The 22656-nt window shown below is 35.2% G+C and overlaps 3 protein-coding genes and 1 pseudogene across 5 annotated transcripts; 2 read left to right on the forward strand and 2 right to left on the reverse strand.

The window, feature by feature from the left end:
• Window positions 1–1322: 1322 nt before the first annotated feature.
• LOC120202968 (hypoxanthine-guanine phosphoribosyltransferase) lies at window positions 1323–3304 on the reverse strand. The gene is made up of 3 exons (XM_039203342.1): window positions 2915–3304; window positions 2228–2392; window positions 1323–1718 (listed from the first exon to the last, which is right to left on the reverse strand). Exons 1-3 carry the CDS (start codon window positions 3212–3214, stop codon window positions 1620–1622), a joined length of 564 nt encoding a protein of 187 aa, XP_039059273.1. The 5' UTR covers window positions 3215–3304; the 3' UTR covers window positions 1323–1619.
• A 6597-nt stretch (window positions 3305–9901) lies between these two features.
• LOC120202978 (exosome complex component RRP45B-like) lies at window positions 9902–13246 on the reverse strand. 3 transcript variants are annotated; one of them, XM_039203363.1, is made up of 8 exons: window positions 13219–13246; window positions 12940–13091; window positions 12280–12489; window positions 11925–12020; window positions 11724–11838; window positions 10942–11022; window positions 10658–10846; window positions 9902–10128 (listed from the first exon to the last, which is right to left on the reverse strand). In XM_039203363.1, exons 2-8 carry the CDS (start codon window positions 13074–13076, stop codon window positions 10039–10041), a joined length of 918 nt encoding a protein of 305 aa, XP_039059294.1. In that variant the 5' UTR covers window positions 13077–13091; window positions 13219–13246; the 3' UTR covers window positions 9902–10038. The 3 variants fall into 3 exon arrangements, with proteins under 3 accessions (XP_039059294.1, XP_039059285.1, XP_039059298.1); XM_039203354.1 differs by lacking the exon at window positions 13219–13246 and adding an exon at window positions 13132–13176; XM_039203367.1 differs by lacking the exons at window positions 9902–10128; window positions 13219–13246 and adding an exon at window positions 13132–13176 and having other exon boundaries at window positions 10677–10856.
• Window positions 13247–15128: 1882 nt separating this feature from the next.
• LOC120202996 lies at window positions 15129–19884 on the forward strand. Its single transcript, XM_039203374.1, has 10 exons — window positions 15129–16022; window positions 16488–16618; window positions 16724–16786; window positions 16954–17043; window positions 17130–17292; window positions 17421–17609; window positions 17683–18513; window positions 18603–19162; window positions 19249–19314; window positions 19648–19884. Exons 1-7 carry the CDS (start codon window positions 15456–15458, stop codon window positions 17710–17712), a joined length of 1233 nt encoding a protein of 410 aa, XP_039059305.1. The 5' UTR covers window positions 15129–15455; the 3' UTR covers window positions 17713–18513; window positions 18603–19162; window positions 19249–19314; window positions 19648–19884.
• A 251-nt stretch (window positions 19885–20135) lies between these two features.
• On the forward strand, window positions 20136–22128 carry LOC120203010 (annotated as a pseudogene).
• Window positions 22129–22656: the final 528 nt, after the last annotated feature.

A 22656-nucleotide genomic window follows, 5' to 3' on the forward strand; every position in this document is an offset into this window, starting at 1 on the left:
CTTTATTCCTTAATGTCAATGAAGCCGAAAAAAATTTCTACAAAAACAATAAACATACCAAGTTAGATATACCAAAAACTACACTGTGAAGATATACCAAAAACAATAAACATAAATAGTAGTTTATTCTTGAAACTAAAATTTGCAACACTGTTTTGTCTTTTGGTTGAAATGAAAATCGCAATGAGAGAATGAAAATCGCAACGCGAAATAAAAATCGCAACGAGAGAATCGCAACGCGAAATTAAAATCGCAACGCGAAATGAAAATCGCAATGCGATTTTGGTTTCGCGTTGCGATTCTCTTGTTGCGATTTTCATTTCTCTCGTTGCGATAGTCATTTTCGTGTTGCGATTTTCATTTTTATGTTGCGATTTTAAGTTTAGAAACTATTCTTCTTCTGCATTACTTCAACCAAAAGACAAAACAAAGACAAATACTAACTTCACAGAGTTAAAGACTAAACATTTTAGCAATATTGGTAGCAATCGAATGAATTTAATAAGAAATCTAAGTGAAATTGTTAATCTATTATTGAAATTACCAGTAAACTTATCATCAATTTCAATATGAAAAACTTAAAATAATGCAAAAATTTCAAAATAAAAATAATTAAAAAAACTAACCCTTGGAGTTTGATTTTCCATTTCTGAATGATTGTGAGGGATTTCTGACCGTAAATGGTTGTGAAGGATTTCGCCGGCGATGGGGACGAAAATCTTCGGAGATGGGGACGGATTTCGCCATAGAGAGTGATAGATGGAGATGGGATTGAGTTGTGATTTTAGGTTTTAGGTTATGAGTTACGATTACGGGATATACTGTGGACGGTTCAGTTTCCGATATATTAATATATTCGTGTTTGAAATTTGAAAAAAAATACGCGTTAATACGAATGGCGCTATGTAAATCGCATTGCGATAGTCAGATTCGCATTGCGATTTACGTATTCGCGTTGCGATTTTCTTAATTCGCATTGCGATTTACGTAATCGCGTTACGATTTACGTATTCGCTTTGCGAATTAGGAAAATCGCAACGCGAATTTGGGAAATCGCAATACGATAGTCAAAATCGCGTTGCGAATATGGAAACTGATTTGCAATACCGAAAATCGCGTTGCTTATTATCGATCGCATTGCGATTTAGTTGGTCATTTTGACAAATCCAAAAAAAATGGTTAAAATCATATATTATAAGATATTTTTAGTCACTAAGGTTATTTTCTCAAAAAAAAAATTACTCTTTGCTACGGAGAATGGAATATTTATTAATCAACCAAACAGAACCCAACTGATCGAGTGAAATTTCCATGGACACTTCTTTAAATAAAAAAAAAATTGGTCCTTGCTTTTGCTTCTCCATCCACCAAAACCCTTTCTTCAAGGACCGTCGGCATCATCAATCATGGACCGACTATACACTGCAAAGTAAGCCCCCGGATACAAATATCAACGGTCCACGACAAAAGCAATATCTTTGTCTTCTAAAGCAAGTAACGGAAAAAGCCAAATCTTAACCCCAAATTAATAACAATGGTTTAAAATTCTAAAAACTTCAAAAACATTCTTCACCTATGACCTGAAATATATCTACTAAAAATGCCATATATAAATCGGATCACTTGTAGTGTTCAGGCTTCAAGACACCGATATAAGGCAAGTTCCTATATAGTTCGGCAAAGTCCATCCCGTAACCTACGACGAAATAATCCGGACACTGCAAAACAGCATTATAACGATGTCTCGTGTCACTAAGCATCAAATGGTTAATGAAAAAGAAAAATGCAGCCACCTGCAAATTATTTAAGGAACCATGCATGCTGCCACTACTAAAGATAAAAACCTTTTGCATACTGCGACAGCCGACAGGAATTTCAAACCAAGTGCAAAAAGGCTTGCAATGTAATCAATCAAATGCTTCATTTCCAAGAAACATGACTAATTTTGAAACCATTATTGAAAATCTAACCAGTCGTAGTTTGATCGTAAGAACATCAGAAAGCAAGAGAGTAAACATGCAACATATCAGGCAGAAGCTCCAAAATATTAATTTATAATGAAGATCCGTCGATAGCACTTGAAATAGAAAAAGGAGCAATAATTTTTTCTATGAATGATGATATGTTCTGAAAAAAGGAGCATATTCTTCAGAAAGCAGTTAATAAGACAGCAATATCCATTATCACCTACATATAATCCGTAGAGAAATCGGCTACATATTCTTACCTCGAATCCCTTGTAGAACTTTCCATCCCCAACAAGCTTGATCGGAACCTTCCGTCTTGATGGTTTATCAAGGAAAGCACAAATTGATACCGAGGACGCGCCTTTTGCTTCCAAGTGTGCAATTAGACAGGATAAAGTGCATCCTGTATCTACAATATCTTCAACCTAAGACAATATAACATGGGCTAATCTATTAGAAAATTTGGTTCTAAATCTTAATACTCTTATTAGAACGATCTTAAGGATTTTCTCCAGTTATTACTTTCACTGAATCCATATAATCATCAGAATTTCAAAACCATTTATCCAGTGCAATCAATTAAACAATAAGCACTTGAACATCTATTTTCACCCAATTAAACCGTGAAATGGAAGTGAATTAGTTGAAAGCCATTATCAATTTCTTCCGGTCAGGGCTTGAAGACTCGAAAGGATGAAATTTTACCCTGCATGAACTTTTTTTTTAATGGAACTTAGAAACTCAAATAAATCGACTTCACTTTAAAAAAATATTCAAATAAAATTTGAGTTATAAATTAGAACTATTGACTAACCCCATTTTTCTACTACAATCGATTAAGTGCTCACCCGTATCTAAAATTGCAATTCAAAATTGTGATTTTCCTATGGAGATTGCTTGCCAATAGCTTGACTCGGTATATAAAAAAAAGAGTAATGGGGAATTACCAGAACGACGTGTTTGCCCTTAACGTCGAGCTTCAAGTCAAGTGAAATGGAAGGAGCTCCATTAGAGAGAGTGCCGGAGCCATAAGATTGAGCTCGAACCAGATCAACAGAGAGAGGGAGTTGGATTCTCCTGACAAGATCGGCGAAGAAGAAGAGAGCACCGGTGGCGACTCCGACGAAGAGGGGAGGGTCGGGAACGGACTTGAAATCACGGGTAATTTGAGAGGCGAGCTGGGTTACCCGGTCCAGAGTCTGGTCTTGGGTCCAAAGAACCTTCTCTATGTGAGAGTCTAGAGACATCTGGATGGTTTCACTTTCAAAATTTGAAGGTTGTTTCCCTACGATAGAGCAAAATAGAAAGGCGGCACCTTTCTGTTTTCTTTATTCTCCATAGCTTAGGGTTAACGTCTTGTTCGTGGGAGATTCCAAGGATCAGGTAAAGTGAGCTACGACCCTTGGATTAAAAGGGTGTGATATCAACCGTCGGATAAAAATACAAAGGAAAAAAGAGAAACGTTATTCTTAAACAAGGCCCCCGAAAAAGGTCTTTGTTAATATTTGTTCGGGTAAATTAAAGTTTCGTCAGTTAACTGTACTTTCACCTTTATTTTATTCGCTAAAAGTTGTTTTAATACATTATAAAATTATATCTCGGAAAAATGTTTTAATATCTAAAGATTTTTTTTTGTTAAAAATAAGTTTCTTATGTTTTCTTAGCTATATTTTTAGGTATCTAGTGTTATATTTTTAATTTTTTAAATAATAAAAATATTATTTTTTTAAAAAAAATAACAAAAGCTTAATTTATTTATAAAAAACTTAATTTTTTACTGAAATTATAAAAAAACTAAAATTTCCCATTTCAACCCTATTATCAACCGTCGTCGATCATCTCTTGCCATCATCGTCAAACGATTGAGTTTTGATCGGAATTACATAATGGTTAGTATGGTGGTGACAATGAGACTTATGGACGTTAGAATGGGTCGGAATTGACGAAGAACAACGACAATAACTTAAAATCAGATGAACATTTGAATGTTTCTTCACGAAAAACGGTAGTATATTACAATGAAATACCAACAAAGTTTAATCAAAGATCAATGTCGGTGCTAATAGTGGTGACGGTGACAGTGACGATCATGAATAGTTAACTGGTGGCTATGAGAGGGAAAAGGGGGAGAGGGGTGGGGCACGGATTGTTGTTGTTTAGTTTTTTTGCTTTTTAATAAAGATATTTTTATTTTTTAAAATTTTTAAATAAATTTTCAAAGTTATCAGAGCATGACACATGTCACTTAACAGATATTTTTAACGGCGGTTAATGTATGAGCATCTAAAAATATAATATTAAAAATATTAGAGATTTATTTTTAAGCATTAAAATATTTTTCGAAACATAGTTTAAACACTTATTGTTATATTAAGCCCTCAAAATTTAATTACTTTTAACTTAAGTATTAAAATTTTGAATTATTTAACTTAAATATTAAAATTTTGAATTATTCTTATTTTGATCACTTCATAATTAAATAATTAACGACTTTATGATATGTAAAGCGACATCAAAATGATGGTTGTTTCAAAAATTAATTTTATATCAAAATGATATAGTTTTGAAGTCATATAAAATTTTATTTTTACTTTTTATTTTCTCTTCCTTTTATTTTTTCATCTTCTTAAAATTCAATCATCATTCATCATGACTAGCCACCATCAATCGTTGTCAATGACGATGAGACTAAGGGCGTAATTAAGAATTTATTATAGTAGGGTAAAAGCCGAGCAATTCAAAATTCATCAAACAATTTAGGTTTAATTATTCTTATTATTGAGACTCATGCACGGTCATTAAAAAAATAACATGATATATTGTTATTAAATGCAAAATCACGATGAATTTATAATAAATATTAATAGTTTTATTTAAGCATAATTAAATATTAATAATTTTAATATGTTAAATGTTTAAATATAAAATAGGTTAAATTACTCGTTTAGTATCTAATCTATCAGTTTGGTCCGTTTTAGTACCTAAACATTTAATTTTTTAAAAAAATCATACCTAAAGTTTAGTTTTTTTTCATTATAGTATCATTTTTAAAGTTTAGGTACTAAAACATATCAAAACTGATAGTTTAGATACTTAATGCGTTAAGTTTTTAATGGTGAGGCATTGAAATAAAACAAAAGTTAAACGTTAGATACGATTTTAAAAAAATAAAAAATTTATATACTAAAACAAACCAAAACTAATAGTTTAGGTATTAAATACGTAGTGTGCGTTTGGTTAACAGAATGTAAGATTACCAGTGGAAATAAAAGATTATCAGGTAATAAGATTACTGGAAATGTTGTATTTTGTGTTTGGTTGGTTTAGCAGGAATGTAAGATTACCGTGTTTGGTTAAAGGAATAAAAGATTATTGGAATGTATATTTGACCAAATTGTCTTTATTATATATTTGTTTTTTTAACAAGTTGAATTCTATTATAATATTACTATAATTAATTTATATATTTTCTTTAAAAAAAATAAATTCATAAAATTTATATAATTTTTAACAAAATTGAAAAGATAAATAGGTTTAAAGAAAGGGTAAAATTTTATTTTAACCACTGAACTTCATTTAAAATTTTAATTATAGATTTTTTTTGTAAATCTAAAATAATTTAAGGATAAATTTTTAATTTAACATTCGTAGAATTTTTATTATTCAACGACAGAAGAATAAAATTTTTGAAAAACAAATTAAGGGAATTTTAGTCTAAAACGCCGGTAATCCAATAATACCTAAGGGAATGGGGTAATCACATTCTCTGTAATATACCCAAAAAAATTCACTGTTTGTAATAAAAGATTACCGGAAATGAGATTATCGGTCAACCAATCGGGGGAATGAGAATTCCATTCCCTTGAACCAAATGGGGCCGTAGGGTAATAAAATATGGCCATGCTTGAAATTCCATGCGAGTCCCTGTACATTTCTTTTAAAACTTTAATTAGAAAAAAATAATGCTTGTTCTTTCCAAAGCCCGAAGCCAAAAGCCCAATGTTTATCTTTCTCAGTCTCAGCCCAAATGTCATTCCTTTTTAAAGTTTCTTACTTTCCACCCAACAGATCCGAATAATCCAATTCCGAAACCAAAGTTTCCCCACGAAATCTCTCTAGTTTCCACCCTCGATGGACTCTCTCCAAGCCACTTATAAAGACGATTACAACGAAGGAACAGCCCTCCAACCACCTCCGGTCACCGGCGAACCTCTAAAAGAAACTCTAATGGTTTGAAAATAGGCTGTTTACAATATGCTTTGATAATGTTCTCATTAATCTATATTTGTCAGCCTTCCAATGACCAAACTGTAGGCCTTTGCTTATCATGAAAAGATATTGCAAGCCACGAGTCCTTTAAGCAGTACCCTGTGAAGTGACATTAAAGCTTTCTACAGTGCAAATTTCATGGCTTGTATTTATATGATTCTGTTGGACTTTGCAGTACCCACCATCGCGTAAATGTTGTGGAAAAGTTGAATAAAATTGTAATGAACCCTGAGATTTGGACAGTTAGTTAGGCCCTTACTAAATGAAAAAGATATAGCAAGATATGTGTCCTTTTAGTGTGCTTCTGAGTAGTGACATATAGAACATTTGGACAATGCAATTTTATGGCTTGCATTTTTATAATTCAGTTGGCTTTGCAGTATCCAACCCAAAAATAAATAATGTGTTAGATCTGAACAAAATTGTCTGATTAGAATACAGTCAACTCTGGTGCTTCAGAGTAGTGTCGATTCTGGCTTCTCTATGGTATTGAATGGGGTGCTAATTTCTCTCCTTTTGGCTGGCACGTCATAATGGATAAAACTTAGAACTCTAATTATAAAGTCTTCCTACCCAGAAGCTACCTGGGCCTATCTGATTGGATGTGCTATGTTCTGCCTGTTAAACCTGTTCATGGTAATATTTAGAGCATTTATCAAAAATGGATTGTTTGTTCAAACCTTGCTGTTTAGACAGGCCATTGGAAAGGCTTTAAAGTAGACTAGCTGTGAATCCTAGCTTTTATGCTTCAAATGCAATACATTCATTATTATCAACTAATTGCCATTGAAATGACTACATATTCTGTGTTTGACGAGGACTTTGTTTAGACTATTTACAATTAGCTGGAAATACTGCTGTTCATGTGCTGTGCTTGATGTTCCATAATTAATGTTGATGTTGACTTTCCTGCAGGAAGTGAAATTTCTTTTTTCAAAAATGGTGTATGCCAAGGAGTTGCTTTCAAGGATTTGTTTGGTGGTCGTTACTATCCTGCTGCTTCAATGTACACCCTTCCGAATCAACCAAACTGTGCGGTGAAGTTCAACTTCGGCCCCGACTTTGAATGCTACCCGGAGGAATTTGGTGGACGTCCAATTCCCAGACCCATGGCTGAAGTTCCTTATCATGGGTTTGACAACCAACAAGTAGAAAACAGTGTAGCCAATGAGAAGAAACAGTAGTGAGCTTGAATCAGAGACTAACATCATTCTAAACACCTGCTAATTTGAGGGACTGTTTTATATTTAATTTTAATTATTTACTCTTGAAATTAGGTCTGCTGAGTTGATTGATTAGTTCTGTAAACTCTGACTTTTCTTTAAAGATAAGAGAAAGTTTGGTTTCTTGCTTGCAATACACGATCCATGTCTTAGATGTCATTTATTTTACTTTTGTCTCGTGTATATATCTTGATATGATTCTTTAGTTATTTTGAATGCTCTTTTTTGTGATTTAGTTCCTTAAGCAGACCGCACGAATGTATTGTAGTAATCTTAATTTTGCAGTTACTACATTATTCAGACAGGACCAGTAAAATCTCAGTGATCATTGCTTGTACGTGCAACGGACTTCTTTTGGCTTGCATTTTCAATTGTAGTTTCTCAATCAGACCTGATTCACTACGCCTTTTCCTGTTAATAGAATGTAATTCTGTGTTCCGATTCTTTAAACTGGGTAAAGCAGATAGTTTGCAGCAGGAGATATTACACAGGTCTTAACAAATTGAAATGGTAAACAATTATTTAGCTAGTGAAGTGGATTCTTATTCCCTGTAAAACATTGAACTCTAACCTTTGGCTTTTACTTGTTAACCTTCTGCAGGCGCTGGGAGGATAGAAGGAATTCATGGGGATTTCACTACTTATTGGAACAGTCCCTTTGCAGGTAAATTCTGATTCCGATTTAGATAGGAAAAGGATGTAGATTCCACTGACATTAAGAAAAATGATCAGGTTGGCTGATATGGTAAAGGGTGCAAAAGCAGTAAATCAACAAAATTAGGGTAGTAAAACAAGTAGAAAGAAGTTAGAATACTAGAAAATGTAGGGTTATTGACTTGGGAGCTTAATTTCAAAATATTTTATTTTATTGTTCTGTTTTTAGTTAAGTATAAGATATTTGGAACAATTAGATTATTAGCTTTCTTGAGGATTTAGGGTAAGAAAGAACTTTTACTTGCAGGAAAAGTAACTTTGTTTACAAAAAAGTCTACTATAGGTAAGCTGTATTATATTTACAGATCTTTCTATCTTATTATTATCTTTGAAAACAACCAAGTTCTCTAGAGTACCATCTTTCATATTCATTGTTCAACCTTAATTGTTTTGATTGCTGCTGTTTTTTCTTCTTAACCACATCAATATTATAGGTTTCCGTCTCGTGATTAAATGATATGCTTGATCGATTTTCTAGTTTTAAGCTGTTTCCAAAGACTGACTTGAAAAGCAAATACCATCAAATTAGGTTGAGAGGTTAGCGGTGCCATTTGGCCTTTCTAATGCACCAGCCACTTTTATGCGGGTTATGAATTAGGTACTTGGGGAGATAAAAGGCCATGAGTTAGATGCAGATCAACACATTTGACAGAAATTGTACAAGGATGTGGAGAAATTGGTCCTTCTTGTCAATTCGATAAGGGTAATGCACAAAATAGGAGGTTATAGACCCCACTACCTATTTCATAGATGTCATGGACTTATTTGAGCATGTGTTTTGTGTTAAGATTACCAAAGGCAAGAAATGATTATGATTCCATCATTTTTTGTGGTGGATCGTTTTTCAAAGATGGCGCTTTCCTTTCCTTGTTCTAAAACTTCTAATGCTATCGTTTGAGTTGTTTTTAAAGGAATTGATGATGGTACATAGTATTCTTTCATCTATTGTTTTCAGTAATGATGTCAAATTTCTAGGATGTTTTTGGAAGACTTTGTGGAAGAAAATGAGAACCTAATTGAAATTTTCTAACCCTTGTTAAGTTTTTATCCACAAACATATAGGCTAACAAATGCTGTTAATCAAAGCTTAGGTAATGTGCTTCGATATCTTGTTGGGATTCGTGTGAAATGTTTGGGACTTGATCATTGCTCAAGCTAAGTTTTAAAGAAAACAGTGAGCTACCTGAATTAACAATCCATTGGATTAGTACGCAGTTTACTTGGTTTAGACCTGGAAATAGAAGTCAATTTTTCTTTGATGGATAATTTTTATTAGTAATCACAAGGTAGGATCAATTCGAAAGATTTTTAACTATTTTGTAAGGAATAGTTCGAAAGATTTTTAACTATTTGATAATGAACTATTTAATAACAAATATTTAAACATCCGTGCAAATACTATTCTTGAAGCTGAAATTTTTAGGGATAATAATTATTCTTTTAACCATTGAAGTCGCTCGGTTTATGCTCTTTGGTGGATGATTAGATAGGCAGGTAATTTAACTTAAGGTCTATATAGGATGTTAACCCCTAATTGTTTAACAAATAATTTAAGAACTTATTTGATCGTGACTTCTCGTATGGTTGCATGTTATTAGGGAACCGAAAGATTTTTTTTGATATTATTATCACACGAGACAATCAAAGCTGTGGAGAAGAGTCAACGAAGCTGATAGGCTCCACCAAAAATGCATATCTGACTTCTTGTATATGGCACAGAGAAAAAAATGCGGAAAAATCTTAAGATCTGAATATTAAAACAGTAAAATTACACGAGAGAAGTAATTAATTAGGATCTTCAATGGCTGCATCTATAAGTTTTCCCTTGATTCTTCGTAATACTTGCTTAGATGGTGACCAGGTTACTACTGGTTTTGTTTCTCTTTAACATCAACATCAGTAGATGTAGGGTGGCGCTTGATCTTTCTTAATGCTCTTTCTGTGAATGCTTCAACCTAAAACAACAAAAGTTTTATGAGGCCAATGAGTAAAGTGTTATTTGTGTAACAAGCAACTTCACAAGCATAAATAAAGAATTCTGGAAAATTTACAATGATAAATGAGAAAGCCATAATACCCAGTTAATCACAAAATGTCATATAGCTGCATGTTAACAGCTAAACTTTAGGAAAGAAATGAACCAACTCCATTCTAGGTTGAATACCGGTAGAAGCTTTGCTAGAAAAGTAGGAATTGGTTCAACCAAATATTATACGAGACTGCCTTGTTCGGCTTTAAAATTAGTTCGGAAACAGAAAAGGTTCTTATTTTTCTGTTTAGTAGACGGGCATTAGACATGTAAAACAAAGTTCTCTACTTTCAATTGCTAAGTAAGTCCCCTCAAGTTTGCACTTTACGGCAACCAATCATAATTTCAAATATCCCAAACATAGATTTGTATGAATTTATAAGGTGACGAGACAAGTTAAATAGCGAAGAAGTCAGGTGAGTTTCGGAAAACAGTTTTCAAGAAAACATTCTTACTGCGTCTTTTATTTGCTTTGTTATACTCGCAGCCTTCGATGTAGCAAGTTGCAAGCATTTCATGATAACTCTTTGAGGGACACCTTCTCCACCGCCTTTTTGAATTGCACAAATATCACCATTTGCATTAACTGTCATAGTCATTCTTCCGCCCATAACAGCTTCCTCATTGTGAGTTGGATCTATTAGCTGAATTCATCTCATTTAAGGAGAGCAAAACTTTAGTTGTGAACCAGAAGAGTTAATAAAATGTTCTGAAATATCCTGATGAAAAATTTACTCACCAAGATGCCCTCGTTACCAAAAAATCCGAAGGTTATTGCAATTGGAAGATGATGCACTGTCAAAGGAAGAGGCTCCCTTATCTGTCAAAATAGTAGATATTTCAATACCATAACCAGGCATTCAAATGAGTCGGAATGAGAAGAGTTTTTTATGGGAGAGAAGAGGAAGAAGATGATAAGAAAGAAGTGACATGATTAAAGTGCCATTTAAGTTCTCATTAGTTTCAAACGAAGGTCAAAGAGATAAAGCAAGATGAATGTACCATAACAGAAGTAAAGAACAATGATTCATGTCTTAAGTCGTGAATAAGTCAACAAAATTAGGAGTATTGCATTAGTTATACTCTTTCCCTCTGTTTCACTTTATTTTAAACCTCTCCATTTTTAAGATGCTTCGAAGCAAATCAAATGGAAAATGTTAAAAGACAATCCTCTTCTTTCTGTTTCTCTATAATTAAACAAACTAAACAAAAGAACTTCAATTTTCTCTCACGCCAACCGCAGTGTCGGATACCAATATCTGGACATGTGTATGTGGATATGACCCTTCAAGGACCCTTCAAATACATGAAAAACTTGGAAAAAAAATGAACATACCATGTCAAACATGTACTCATACCCAACACTTGCACTGAATCCCAAGTAACATAGTAAAATATAGGTTATAAAACTCACTAGATTCTTCCCAGTTCCCATCTTCACAGTGAAGTTATTCTGAGAAGCAAAGTAGTATCTACGAAAACAAAACATTGTTCTTAAAATGCAAGAGTTAAGAATCTGACCTCGGGTGGATGTACAATTACTTCCTGACCATCTTCTCCTCCTAATGAGCATTCAGGCCTCCGGAATGTCAGCAAAGCAGCCAAAGCAGCAATATTAGCGGCATCAACAAGGTTTCTGTTTGCATAAAATATATTATTGGAACTGAATATGAACATCTAATATTAGCAGAGAAACAAAATGGAAAAAGATTGCAATAGTACCCTCCATTGTCTAGAATGTGGAGATCAATCCGAATAGCCCACACAAACTTGCCAGCTAGAATACACAGTGATTCGGTATCCACAGCCCTGCTTTCCCTGTAAGATAACTATAAACCTTCAATTACCTTTATTTGAATAAGAAAAACGCAGTTACAAACCAGAATCTAAGTTCCACCACATCCCTGAAATCTTAGTAGAAGCTTGCACCCATAGCATATCAGGCATTCATAAAGCAAAGAAAATATTACTGAAGAATTATTTTTCGCTATAACTATAAGCCAAATACATTCAAAAAATGAAGACAAGACAAAGCTGGAAAAGTAAGTTTCAATGAAACCTTTAAATTTAACAGTACCTTAGACCACGATCAATTATACGTCCCAACTCCACAGCCAATTCTCCAGGACGACCTGGCTCAAACGAAGGATCAGCCATTGGAGAAAATTCTGTGAAGATTGAAAGCGTCCCTTCCTTAGGCCGATCTTTATAAGGCTGAACCAATTGAGCAGTAACAATGCCCATAACACGAGTCTGGCCTAGCTGCACCTCTGATGATCCATCCCCTCTGTAAATCACCATAGTAATTAAACAGACTTTTACCAACAATATCTACCAAACAAGCTATTCACAGTAAATGATATCATTTGATAATGCAAAAAGAAAAACAAAAAGATGTATGCATCTAATCGCTTCAATTAGAAGAATGGAATCAATCAAGGTGTATTCCTTTGAGTATGAAAACAAAAATCACACAAGAAAATATTACCAAATATGAAAAACATTTCTCAAACCGAGATTCTCATAAACATGCATTCCTTACATGAATGCTTGCATTCCTTACATGAATGCTTGCATACACATATAGATACCCCAAGTTTCACGATAAGTAATTTTAAAACATAAGCTGAACAGAGTAATCATGAGCTGAAACGCTGGGAACTTGCTACTGTAGATATCCAAATGCATAAAAGTTGGTTCTTTGTTTGATACACTGAAGAATGATGCTTCAACTTACCTGTCAAACTTGATTGAAATCTTACGGTATTCGAAGGGCTTTCGGCCATCGATTCGAATTTCAGAAAGCAGAGCAGTTTTGATGAAATTCTTATCGTTCACTGTCAACCGCCACGCATTCGAAATTCTTCCTTCCATTGCCTCTCAGTTTCTCTGCAAAAAATTGCGCCGAAAGATACTGCTTTCGCGTTACAGATTTTTACAAAATCCTGTTGTCTTCTAATTTGAAAAGCTGAATTATGGATATAGAAGTAAGTAGCATTTAGAACAGAAGGCTTACAGTGAAGGAGGAGGAAAGTATGAAGAAGAAAAACCCTAGGGTTTTGTTAGGTTTTTTTTTTTTTTACTTATTGTTTCCCTTTTTCATTTTTGCCACGTGGTTTCCCGATAAATTTAAAAAAAGTTCCAAGTTTTTTTTATATGAGAGAGAGATAATCAAAATATAATTAAATTTAAGATAAATAAATTTTAATCTCATTTAAAATTATTAAAATAATTATCTTTATATATTTAACAATATTATTAATAAAAACATAATTATTATAATACTCTATTTATATTTTTTTAATTATCTTTCTATCTTATTAAAAAAAGTAAGCATATAACTGGTTTTTAAGAGGGACAAAAAGTACGCATTTTCACTTGATTAAAGGATTAAAATACTTAAAGGAGGGACAAAATGTGAAGTTCCCTTTAACTAAGAGGGTGTAATCAAAAGAGGATGCAATTACTATATAATAATTTCATTTTCTTACTATTATTCTTTGGGATGGGCATGGGTCGGGTTGGGTCGGATTTTCGGTCCACCTGATCTGACTCGAAAATTATACATCCTCCATTTGACTTGAACTCGACCTGAAAAATTTATACCTTCTATATGATCCGAACTCGATATGCCTTTTTGAGACAAATTCTTAATACGACTTAACTCGAAATAATATATTTATTAAAAGTATTATTTTTATTTAATAAAAATAGAGATTTAATTGAAAAAAATAATATATTCATGATTATTATTACAATTATCCCTAAATATATAAGGTAAAAATATTTTTTTTCGGGTTGGGTCGGATTGGGTATTTTTCACCCTAAACGTAAATCCGACCCAACTTGGACATAATCTCTGAAAAACTCGATCTGACCCGAACTTTTTTTAAATCGAACCCAATCAAGTCGGGTCGAATCAAAACCCGTCAAATACGAGTCTTGTGCCCATCCCTAATTATTCTGCAGCATTCAACTGTCAAATTCTATGTTTTCTCGAGAAAATCTGTATTAAATTAAAAAATGATGTTAGTTGCAGTTTGAACAAGTTAAATATTTTTTGTCAAATACTACCATCATATAGTTTATTTATAAATTAATGAATATATGAGTTCTTTTTTTTATACAAACAACAATTCTTTTTATATTTTTGAACTCATGAAACGATCACGATCCTAATAATAGAAGGAAATGTTATTATTTATATAAAAAAATCAAATTTAAGTAATTATGTCTGTATTGTATGTACGTTGTCAATAGCTAGAATAAATTCTTCACATATATTGTTTTTTAATTACTTCAAACTATTTAAAAAATAAAAAAAATATTTTTTTATTTTTTAATTAAATGAATGATGATATGAATCCAATTCATGGAATCCAAAAGATCATTTGAATATTCAGTATCCACTACATGGTTTCGTGCCATAAGGGTGTTCACATCACATCTACCAAAATTAAGAAGGCCGATGATGATATGTGGATCATGTGTGGATGATGGCAGCTCTCACACCCATCATATAACATATTATGCATACATCCATGTATGTAGGATGAAACTACTTGGTGAAATAATCATGTCATCAATCAAACTCACTTGTGATGGGTCACTTTCATTCACCAATGACCATAGAAAATCAGTAACATCATACCTCAGCTGATGTTTTCCCGCATCATGTTTAACCATAGTGGTTAACTTTAAAGACTGCAATTATTTAATACCAAACTCACGTAAAGTCTATAGATTAGGTAAGAAAAAAGCATCACTAACTGCAACAAAACATATGCAGAGTTGAAAACAAAGTTAAAATCAGGAACGGGAACAAGATTTTATGCTAGAAATGCAAACTTAAGAAGTTAAATTAGATTATCAATAGAATATGCCGTACCCGGAATCCCTCGGTCCATCCCCGGTTAAAACATAACTTACTTGGCAGCTTGACTTTGGTGAGAGTTGACAGATAAAGATGCCCGGCAATATAGGGATAGTTACAAGTTAAGAAATATGTATCATATGTTTATATCTCTACACTTTCTTTCATGGACCCCCGTTGTCATAATCTTCTTTCTCCGGCTCTCGTGGCAATAGAGAAGCCATGAAAAGGAGAAGCTGTCTTTCGAAAAGCGATGGTTATCGTCCTCGATGTACTTTGGGATAGCCGGTATTGACTAGGGTCCATATGGTGTACCTGAAACTGTAAAAAAAACACAACCTAAGGTTCTTCTTCCCTATTTCTAAGGTTCTTCAGCTACCATGTCTATATTCCATTTGATGATGTTCATCTGGATCCTTTTGTCAATAAGCTACCTTGCCTTTCTTGCATCTGCTTCATTGTGCACACAGTTTGTTCAACAAACGACAAGACGATTCGAGCAGAAAACGGATCGGTTCTGGGAGTTTGATGAGCAATCCAACACCTGGGTGGAAGTTAAACTTCCTTTTGACCTTGTATCTTGTGTTAATGATAATTGTACTAAAGTGGGTTTGATTGATCAAACAAAAAGGACCAAAGGAGATAACTCGGGACACGAAAACGATGTTTCTAACCAACAGAACAACAAGAGGGATGGTAATATTGGAAGATCAGATGAAAAGTCTTACACAGTTTTTCCTGTAAGAAAAAGAATCTCCTTGACTAAAATGTCTGAGACATCCATTTGGGTGACCGGCGAAAGCGGGTCTATCTACGAGAGGTTTTGGAACGGAGTGCAGTGGGTTATAGCACCACATGATTTGCATTTATCGGCGGGTTATGCGGTCTCGGTCTTGATAGTCAATCAGACAATTCTTGGTATCTCCGAGGAAGGAAACCTATACCAGGTACCACTAAGCACCAACTGCTTCAATTTTTATGTTAGATGAAACAGTATGAACTATACAGGATTGCATAGTGAAAATTCTGAGTAGTTTTCGAATAAGAATAATTACAGTAGTGATATATATATATAAGTAAAGAACCAATACCGGAATCAAACATCCTACTCGAATTTTGCTTCTTCCGTTTTAATTTCGTTTTATTAGATGTCTGATTGTCCTACACCGTAAAACAAATCAAGCACATGGAACCACTTTGATCATCATGCATATATAGAACACCATGAAGCCAGATTTCAGGTACCACTTCACCAGTATCGGGATAGATTCCGACCATAGCCAACAAGACCAACAACAACACAAAACACATACTTTTTTTTCAGTTTGTTTGGACATAAGGAAGGGGGCATACCTGTATTCGACCACAAGAATTCCTTGTTCTTATCGGCTGATGCATCTTCCCTTTCCTAGATGCAACTGGGTGACAACTTGCAGCCAATCTGGGTAGAGTTCAAACCTGCATTCGATCAAAGTACAAATAAAAATGTAGACCGGAGCTCAGTGGTTCAGATAAAGTCCGGTACTGTTTCGTTCGATGGGATGTAAGTGCACTAATTCGATGTTGAGAGGCATGGTCAAATTTCATTTCAATATATAAGTAATGTGTCTCTACCAATAGTTCCTTTATTTTCCTGAACTCAATGCAGGAGAGTTTATTTCTGCACAAAGAATGGCTTGCTGCTCGAACTCAGTGAGGTTGAGCCACCAAGGTAGAAACCTTTTCCTTTCAAAGTCTTAATGCTCAAATAGAATTTCGTTCATTTCTACCATTGATGCCTCAAGTCTCATATGCCAGCCTATAAATGAGACTAATATTTCAATAGGAGACTCTAATATACAGTTTGGATTATGTGCTGTCATTGTAAACGTAGAACAGGTGGGACAATCATGGCCGACCACCGGGAGCAGATGTTGCAGCAATTGCTGACGCGGGAAGAATTAGAACAGAAGTAGTATATACAATAAGGTGCTCTGTCTTTCTCTATATAATTACAGACACATTTTTCAGTTTTATGATTACCAACGTGAGCTAAACAGGAAATGGTGCAATAGTTCTGCAGGTGACCTTTATGAATATGATAAGAGCTCGCGGCCATCGTGGAAGAAGCATCTACAGAGTGAAGAAACGACAAAAGAGGGTTTTCTAGTACCATTAATGGGGAGCTCGATTCATGGCTTGATCGATCACTCTGTATCCTTGTTTCTCCTAACAAAGGTATTCTGCACAAACAATTCCTACCATATCACCAATAACACATTCGATTGTCACAAAACATGAACATACTACATAGCCCATTATCCTAAATTCGACATCATGGCTTATGAACTTCCTTGAATATACAGGGAGGTAAATTGGTAGAGAGACGACTGCATCAAAGGAAATGGAAATGGATAAATCATGGAAGTCCAGAAGATCAACACCTGACATCTATTACTCCCCAGCTGGAAGATGAACCCAATGAAAGATTCGTCTCGTTATTTCTCACTACGTCCACCGATCAGTTTTTGAGTATAGAATACCAAACCATTCAGGTAAATCAAGTGGCATCGAAAAGTACCCGGTAATTTTCTCTTCTCTTTATGTAACTTGAACATTTGAAGCCAGGTACAGCTCAAGAAAACCAAATTTCAGTAGCATGGGTGAATCATATGCATCCACCAAATACAAAAGCTGCAAGAGGTATTGCAGGACTAAAATATCACTTGGAGGACCCTATTTGCACTAGATGATGGTAGACTTGCGGAGTTACATATACCTGGCCTAGGTGGTGAAAATTCAGGGCCAACGCCTCAATTTAATATGCGAAAAAAAGTATCCTCTAAGCATGTCTGGTCAATATTAGATGCCCCGGAGACAGAAGGATGGAATGCGGAGTATTGTACAGAAGAACGCGGACCTTTGAATTGCATTGCAGGTATAAAAGATGAAACAAATGATGCAGGAAATACAAGATCGCTGACAAGGAGAAAAAAGGTAATAAAGCACAAGAAGATTACCTATATCCAGACACATCCAGAGTAGATTAGTGAAACATCCGAAGAATACAGTTTCCCAGATAACTGGACCAACGCTAATTTCCGACTGAGGATGATGCAAGCAGGTGAATCGTTTTTTATCATCACGGATGGGGGTTTGACCTTAGAGTATCTCTACGCTGAAAGTGTATGGCTCTGGTTAAGACACGATCATTTGACGCCTATGAGAGGTTCCCTAGGAAACTACAATGGAAGTTTATTTCTTGTTGACATGTATGGGACCTTGCTTATCAGAGAAAGGAGCAGCAATGAGCTAGCGTGGATAAACTGCACTGCAATGAGGAAAGGAACGCAAGTTATCGCAGGCCCTCCTTGGGATGGTATGCCGGGTAAAATGAAAGTCACAGCAGAAGATGCACTCTTCTTTGTGAGCAAAATTGGAAGGCTAATGAAGTTCACGGTAAGATGCAGTACCTAAGTTTTCGTGATACGGATTCTTTGATATGTTCACAAACTGTATCACTAACCAAATCCAAACATGTCGTGTAGGTTGCCCTCAGAAAGTTCGAATGGAGAGATTGCGGGAACCCTCCAGAAACCAAACTTGCATGCATAGTAGACCAAGAAATGTTTAGGCATAATATAGTGTTTGTTGTTGGAAGAAATGGCCGTTTGTACCAGTATAACAAGGTGACCGAGTTGTGGCATGAGCATCACCAATCTCAGCATTTGGTTCTATCCAGGTTGCCCGGAACTGCCATGAGGCCTTTGATGTTTGCACTAACAGGTTCACTTTTCATGCTTTCAGAAGACGGACGACTGGTTGAATATCACTGGAATACATTGGATGGTTGGAACTGGGTGGAACATGGCACTCCATGCAAAGATGTTACCTTGGTTGCTCCTCCCGGTCCATGCTTCAAAGGCGATCAATTGTTTACGATAGGTTCAGACGGAAACGTATACCTAAGGTGCAAGGACCAATCAACATGGAGATGGAAAAACTGTGGTTTCCCACATGACAGAGACAAGATAATGAAAATCAAACAGAATGGGGGAAGTTTGTTCGGGTAACGAACACTGATCCAGACGAAAATTGTGACCCAAAGGTTCGTATCCTGCTATCGACTAACCATATCCACTTACATACACCTGCATGCCAAATTGATGTTAAAATCTCTACAAATATGTACAGGTTGCTCCTACAAGACCAATTCCATTTTCTGAAGATTCAGCTATATTCGAGCTAAGAGATGGCAGAGTAAGCAATCAAAACCATGTTTCTAATCTCCAACATCTGATTAAATATCCCAAGTAACCAAAACATAGCCATATGCAAAGTAAATAATAAACTTTATGAACAGTTCATCAAAGAAACAGTAAAAAGAAAATCAATAGGAACATTTATTTCATGACAAACTGCACAACTCTAAATAGCAGGCAAAAACTCAAGTAAGTTCTTTTGACCATTTTCTTCAAAGTCTCCCAATAAAGGATTTCTGGGTTCTACAACAAGCGAACAACTTTAAGCATGCAACACGATTTTCATTGGAGAAATGAATAAGAAACTAATGAAAATTATTAAATGGTGCAGTTAGCTGAAATTCAGGAAGTTGAGGACAATCAATGGAAATGGATACGGATCATTGGCACTCCAACAAGTCCATGCAGTGCGAGTTATTGGATTGCTTTGGCATCATGAACAATTACCTAATAGTACCTGAGAAAAGTTCTTTTTTTTTACTCTTACAATTACTACAGAAAACTTTAGAATTTAGATGTAAATTTGAATGTATATTAAACAAACTACAGAATTTTACACATACCTAAATTATACACTTTGAACAATCAAACAGTTAATCCCACATCGTTTTAATTAAACATCACACCAATTGTATACTTACAAGTGCATTTTTCCTTGTCAACCTCTGAAAAAGTTGGCAGAGGTTGGCAATTCTAGTTGCTGCAAACAAACACGTGTCAAAAACAGTCCTCTATTTTCTCATAAAAATGATATAGCTCATATTCCACTTGTCATTTTCTATTGGTTAGATATACACATGCAGACCATGGCAAAATCCACTTCTTCCATGTCTTAGCTTCACAGTTCATAGCCTTCCCATTAAACCTTATCTTCCCCAAAAAAGAACAAAACAAAAAAACATGGCCATCTCCGGTTCTCCGGACTGGTCTTTAGCTTCTACAGATTCCTTTACGTCAAAACCCAGAAAATCTGTTCTCTTCTTTGCACCATGCAAGAAAACCCTTCACTTTGTCCCCTTCCCCACCTCAAACCTCCCATTGTTCCACATCAATTCTTCATGTAACTCCCCATCTGCCATCACGGACCATCCATCATCATCATCATCTTCGAGCGGCAATGTGCCTGTAACAGGCCTAAACGGATTACTCTGTGGTTATTACAAGACACTCCAAGTGAAGATGTCGCATATGATTTCTACCTGCAAGCAAAGAGAACCCAGGGTTCACGCCAGAGAAACAATGTTGAAGCTTCTGATAAGGTACTTTGTCCAATCCAAGAAATGGGATTTGATTATGTCTCTGTCGCATGATTTCAAGCGTTACAATGTCTTCCCCAATGGTTACACTTGTTCTAGATTGATTAATACTTGTGTTAAAGCTAGAAAATTCAAGGTCGTCGAGGCTTTGCTTGAAGCGTTTAGATCAGACGAAGAACTCGCCGTCATTGCGTTTAATTCCGCAATGGCCGGGTACAATAAGTTGCATATGTTTCGAAGCACCATATCCGTGTTCGAATCGATGAAATCAAATCGAATTCGTATGGATTCCGAGTCTTATTGCCTGATCATGGAAGCTTATCAGAAAACTGGTGATATAGACAAAGTTTGTTCCTTGTTGATGAATTCGAAACTAGGAATTTGAATTCGACACCGCTTGCACCTCGTGCGTATAGTATACTATGTGACGCATTGGCGAAATCGAGTCGAGCTTATGAAGCTCTCGAGTATTTCCGAGACATGAGGAAGAAAGGGCTTTTCGTGAGTTCTTCGGTTTACTCTTCGTTGATAATCCCGTTCTCCGGCATCCGCGTTTAACCGTGGTCGAAGAGCTATTCGAAGAGGCAGGGAAGGAAGGTGGTGAGGGATCCAGAAGTGTTTTTGAAGATCGTTTTGATGTATATAGAAGAAGGTTATTAGAGAAAACTTTGGATGTTGTTAGGGTCATGAGGTATGCAAATGTAAAGGTTTCTGATTGTATTTTTTGTACAATTGTCAATGGATTCTCTAAAAGAAGAGGGTTTCAATCTGCCATTGCGATTTACGAGCAGCTGCTTCTGCTGGGCTGCAAACCGGGACAAGTAACGTATGCGTCGATCATAAATGCTTATTGTCGTATCGGTCTCAACTCGAAAGCCGAAATGGTGTTCTCGGAGATGCAGGACAAGGGTTCGATAAATGCGTCGTGGCGTATTCGAGCATGATAGCAATGTATGGGAAAGAAGGGATGATAAGAGAAGCAATGAAGGTGTTGGCTAAAATGAAAGCAAAAGGGTGTAAACCGAACGTATGGATATACATTCATTGATGGACATGCACGGGAGAGTGAAACTTGAGACAGGTGGAGAAGCTATGGAAGGAGATGAAACGACGGAAGCTGCGCCGATAAAGTCAGCTACACAACGATCATCAGTGCTTACAATCGAGTGAGGGAGTACGAGATGTGCGTGAAGTTCTACCTCGAGTTTAGATTGACGGGGGATCAATTGATAAGGCTATGGCGGGCATCATGGTCGGAGTTTTCTCGAAACGAGCCGGATCGATGAGTTGGTGAGGCTTCTGCAGGACATCAAAGCTGAAGGGACTCAGTTATGGAAGGCTGTATCATTCAGCTGTGAATGCCCTGAGAGATGCCGGATTGGAGAACCAAGTTAAATGGTTGCAGAAGAGCTTTGATGCCAGGAAAACATGGTATAGAATGTAAGCTGCACTCAAGGATGGTATACATTTTTTTATTCGGCTCAAATGTCACATGATCAAGCTATTTCACAAAGGTTACGAGAAAAACTATAAATGAAATTTATGAGGTTAATGTCCAACTCTATATAGATAGACACATGAACATACAAAATCTTATGTCGGGGGATAAATTTATAAAATTTTAGAAAATAAAAATATGGACCAATTTTTATGTATGCTATTCATACTCTTGAAAGAATGCTTCTCATCACTCGAATTTCAAACAAGCACAAGATGTCTCGAATCTGCTAAAGCTCCCAACCCCCAAGTTGAATTTGTGTTAACTTCATGAGTTTTGAAAGAGATTTAAAAATTTTAAACCAATAAAGTAATATATATCGATGAGAGATTTATTAATGTCTAAGGTGGCCAAAAGATGTAAAATAATGACAATTTCATGTAATAAAAAGATGAGTGAAAAAAAACATCAACTTTGATGAAAGAAAATGATTAGATGATCATTTTTCTTCTTTCACATCAACACCTAAATATCATGCCATTTGACTGTTAATGATTTAATCAATTGAATTCGAAATTAAAGTTTAATGATTGAATTAAAATATTTTGAAGTTTAAGAATGAAATCTATACATAACCTTATGTTTA

Source organism: Hibiscus syriacus, unplaced genomic scaffold (genome assembly GCF_006381635.1).
Source record: "Hibiscus syriacus cultivar Baekdansim isolate YM2019G1 unplaced genomic scaffold, ASM638163v2 tig00000340_pilon, whole genome shotgun sequence".
NCBI lineage: Eukaryota > Viridiplantae > Streptophyta > Magnoliopsida > Malvales > Malvaceae > Hibiscus > Hibiscus syriacus.

Coding starts and splice junctions, on each gene's coding strand:
- LOC120202968 (XM_039203342.1), bottom strand. CDS start 3,214: ATGTCTCTAGACTCTCACATAGAGAAGGTTCTTTGGACCCAAGACCAG. Junction 2,393..2,914: donor AGGGCAAACACGTCGTTCTG/GTAATTCCCCAT, acceptor ATATTGTCTTAG/GTTGAAGATATTGTAGATAC. Junction 1,719..2,227: donor AGTTCTACAAGGGATTCGAG/GTAAGAATATGT, acceptor GCTGTTTTGCAG/TGTCCGGATTATTTCGTCGT.
- LOC120202978 (XM_039203363.1), bottom strand. CDS start 13,076: ATGGAAGGAAGAATTTCGAATGCGTGGCGGTTGACAGTGAACGATAAG. Junction 10,847..10,941: donor TTGGTAACGAGGGCATCTTG/GTGAGTAAATTT, acceptor AGATGAATTCAG/CTAATAGATCCAACTCACAA. Junction 10,129..10,657: donor CAAAGCAAATAAAAGACGCA/GTAAGAATGTTT, acceptor TTGTTGTTTTAG/GTTGAAGCATTCACAGAAAG.
- LOC120202996 (XM_039203374.1), top strand. CDS start 15,456: ATGTCTATATTCCATTTGATGATGTTCATCTGGATCCTTTTGTCAATA. Junction 17,293..17,420: donor CCTTGTTTCTCCTAACAAAG/GTATTCTGCACA, acceptor TTGAATATACAG/GGAGGTAAATTGGTAGAGAG. Junction 17,610..17,682: donor TAGAATACCAAACCATTCAG/GTAAATCAAGTG, acceptor ATTTGAAGCCAG/GTACAGCTCAAGAAAACCAA.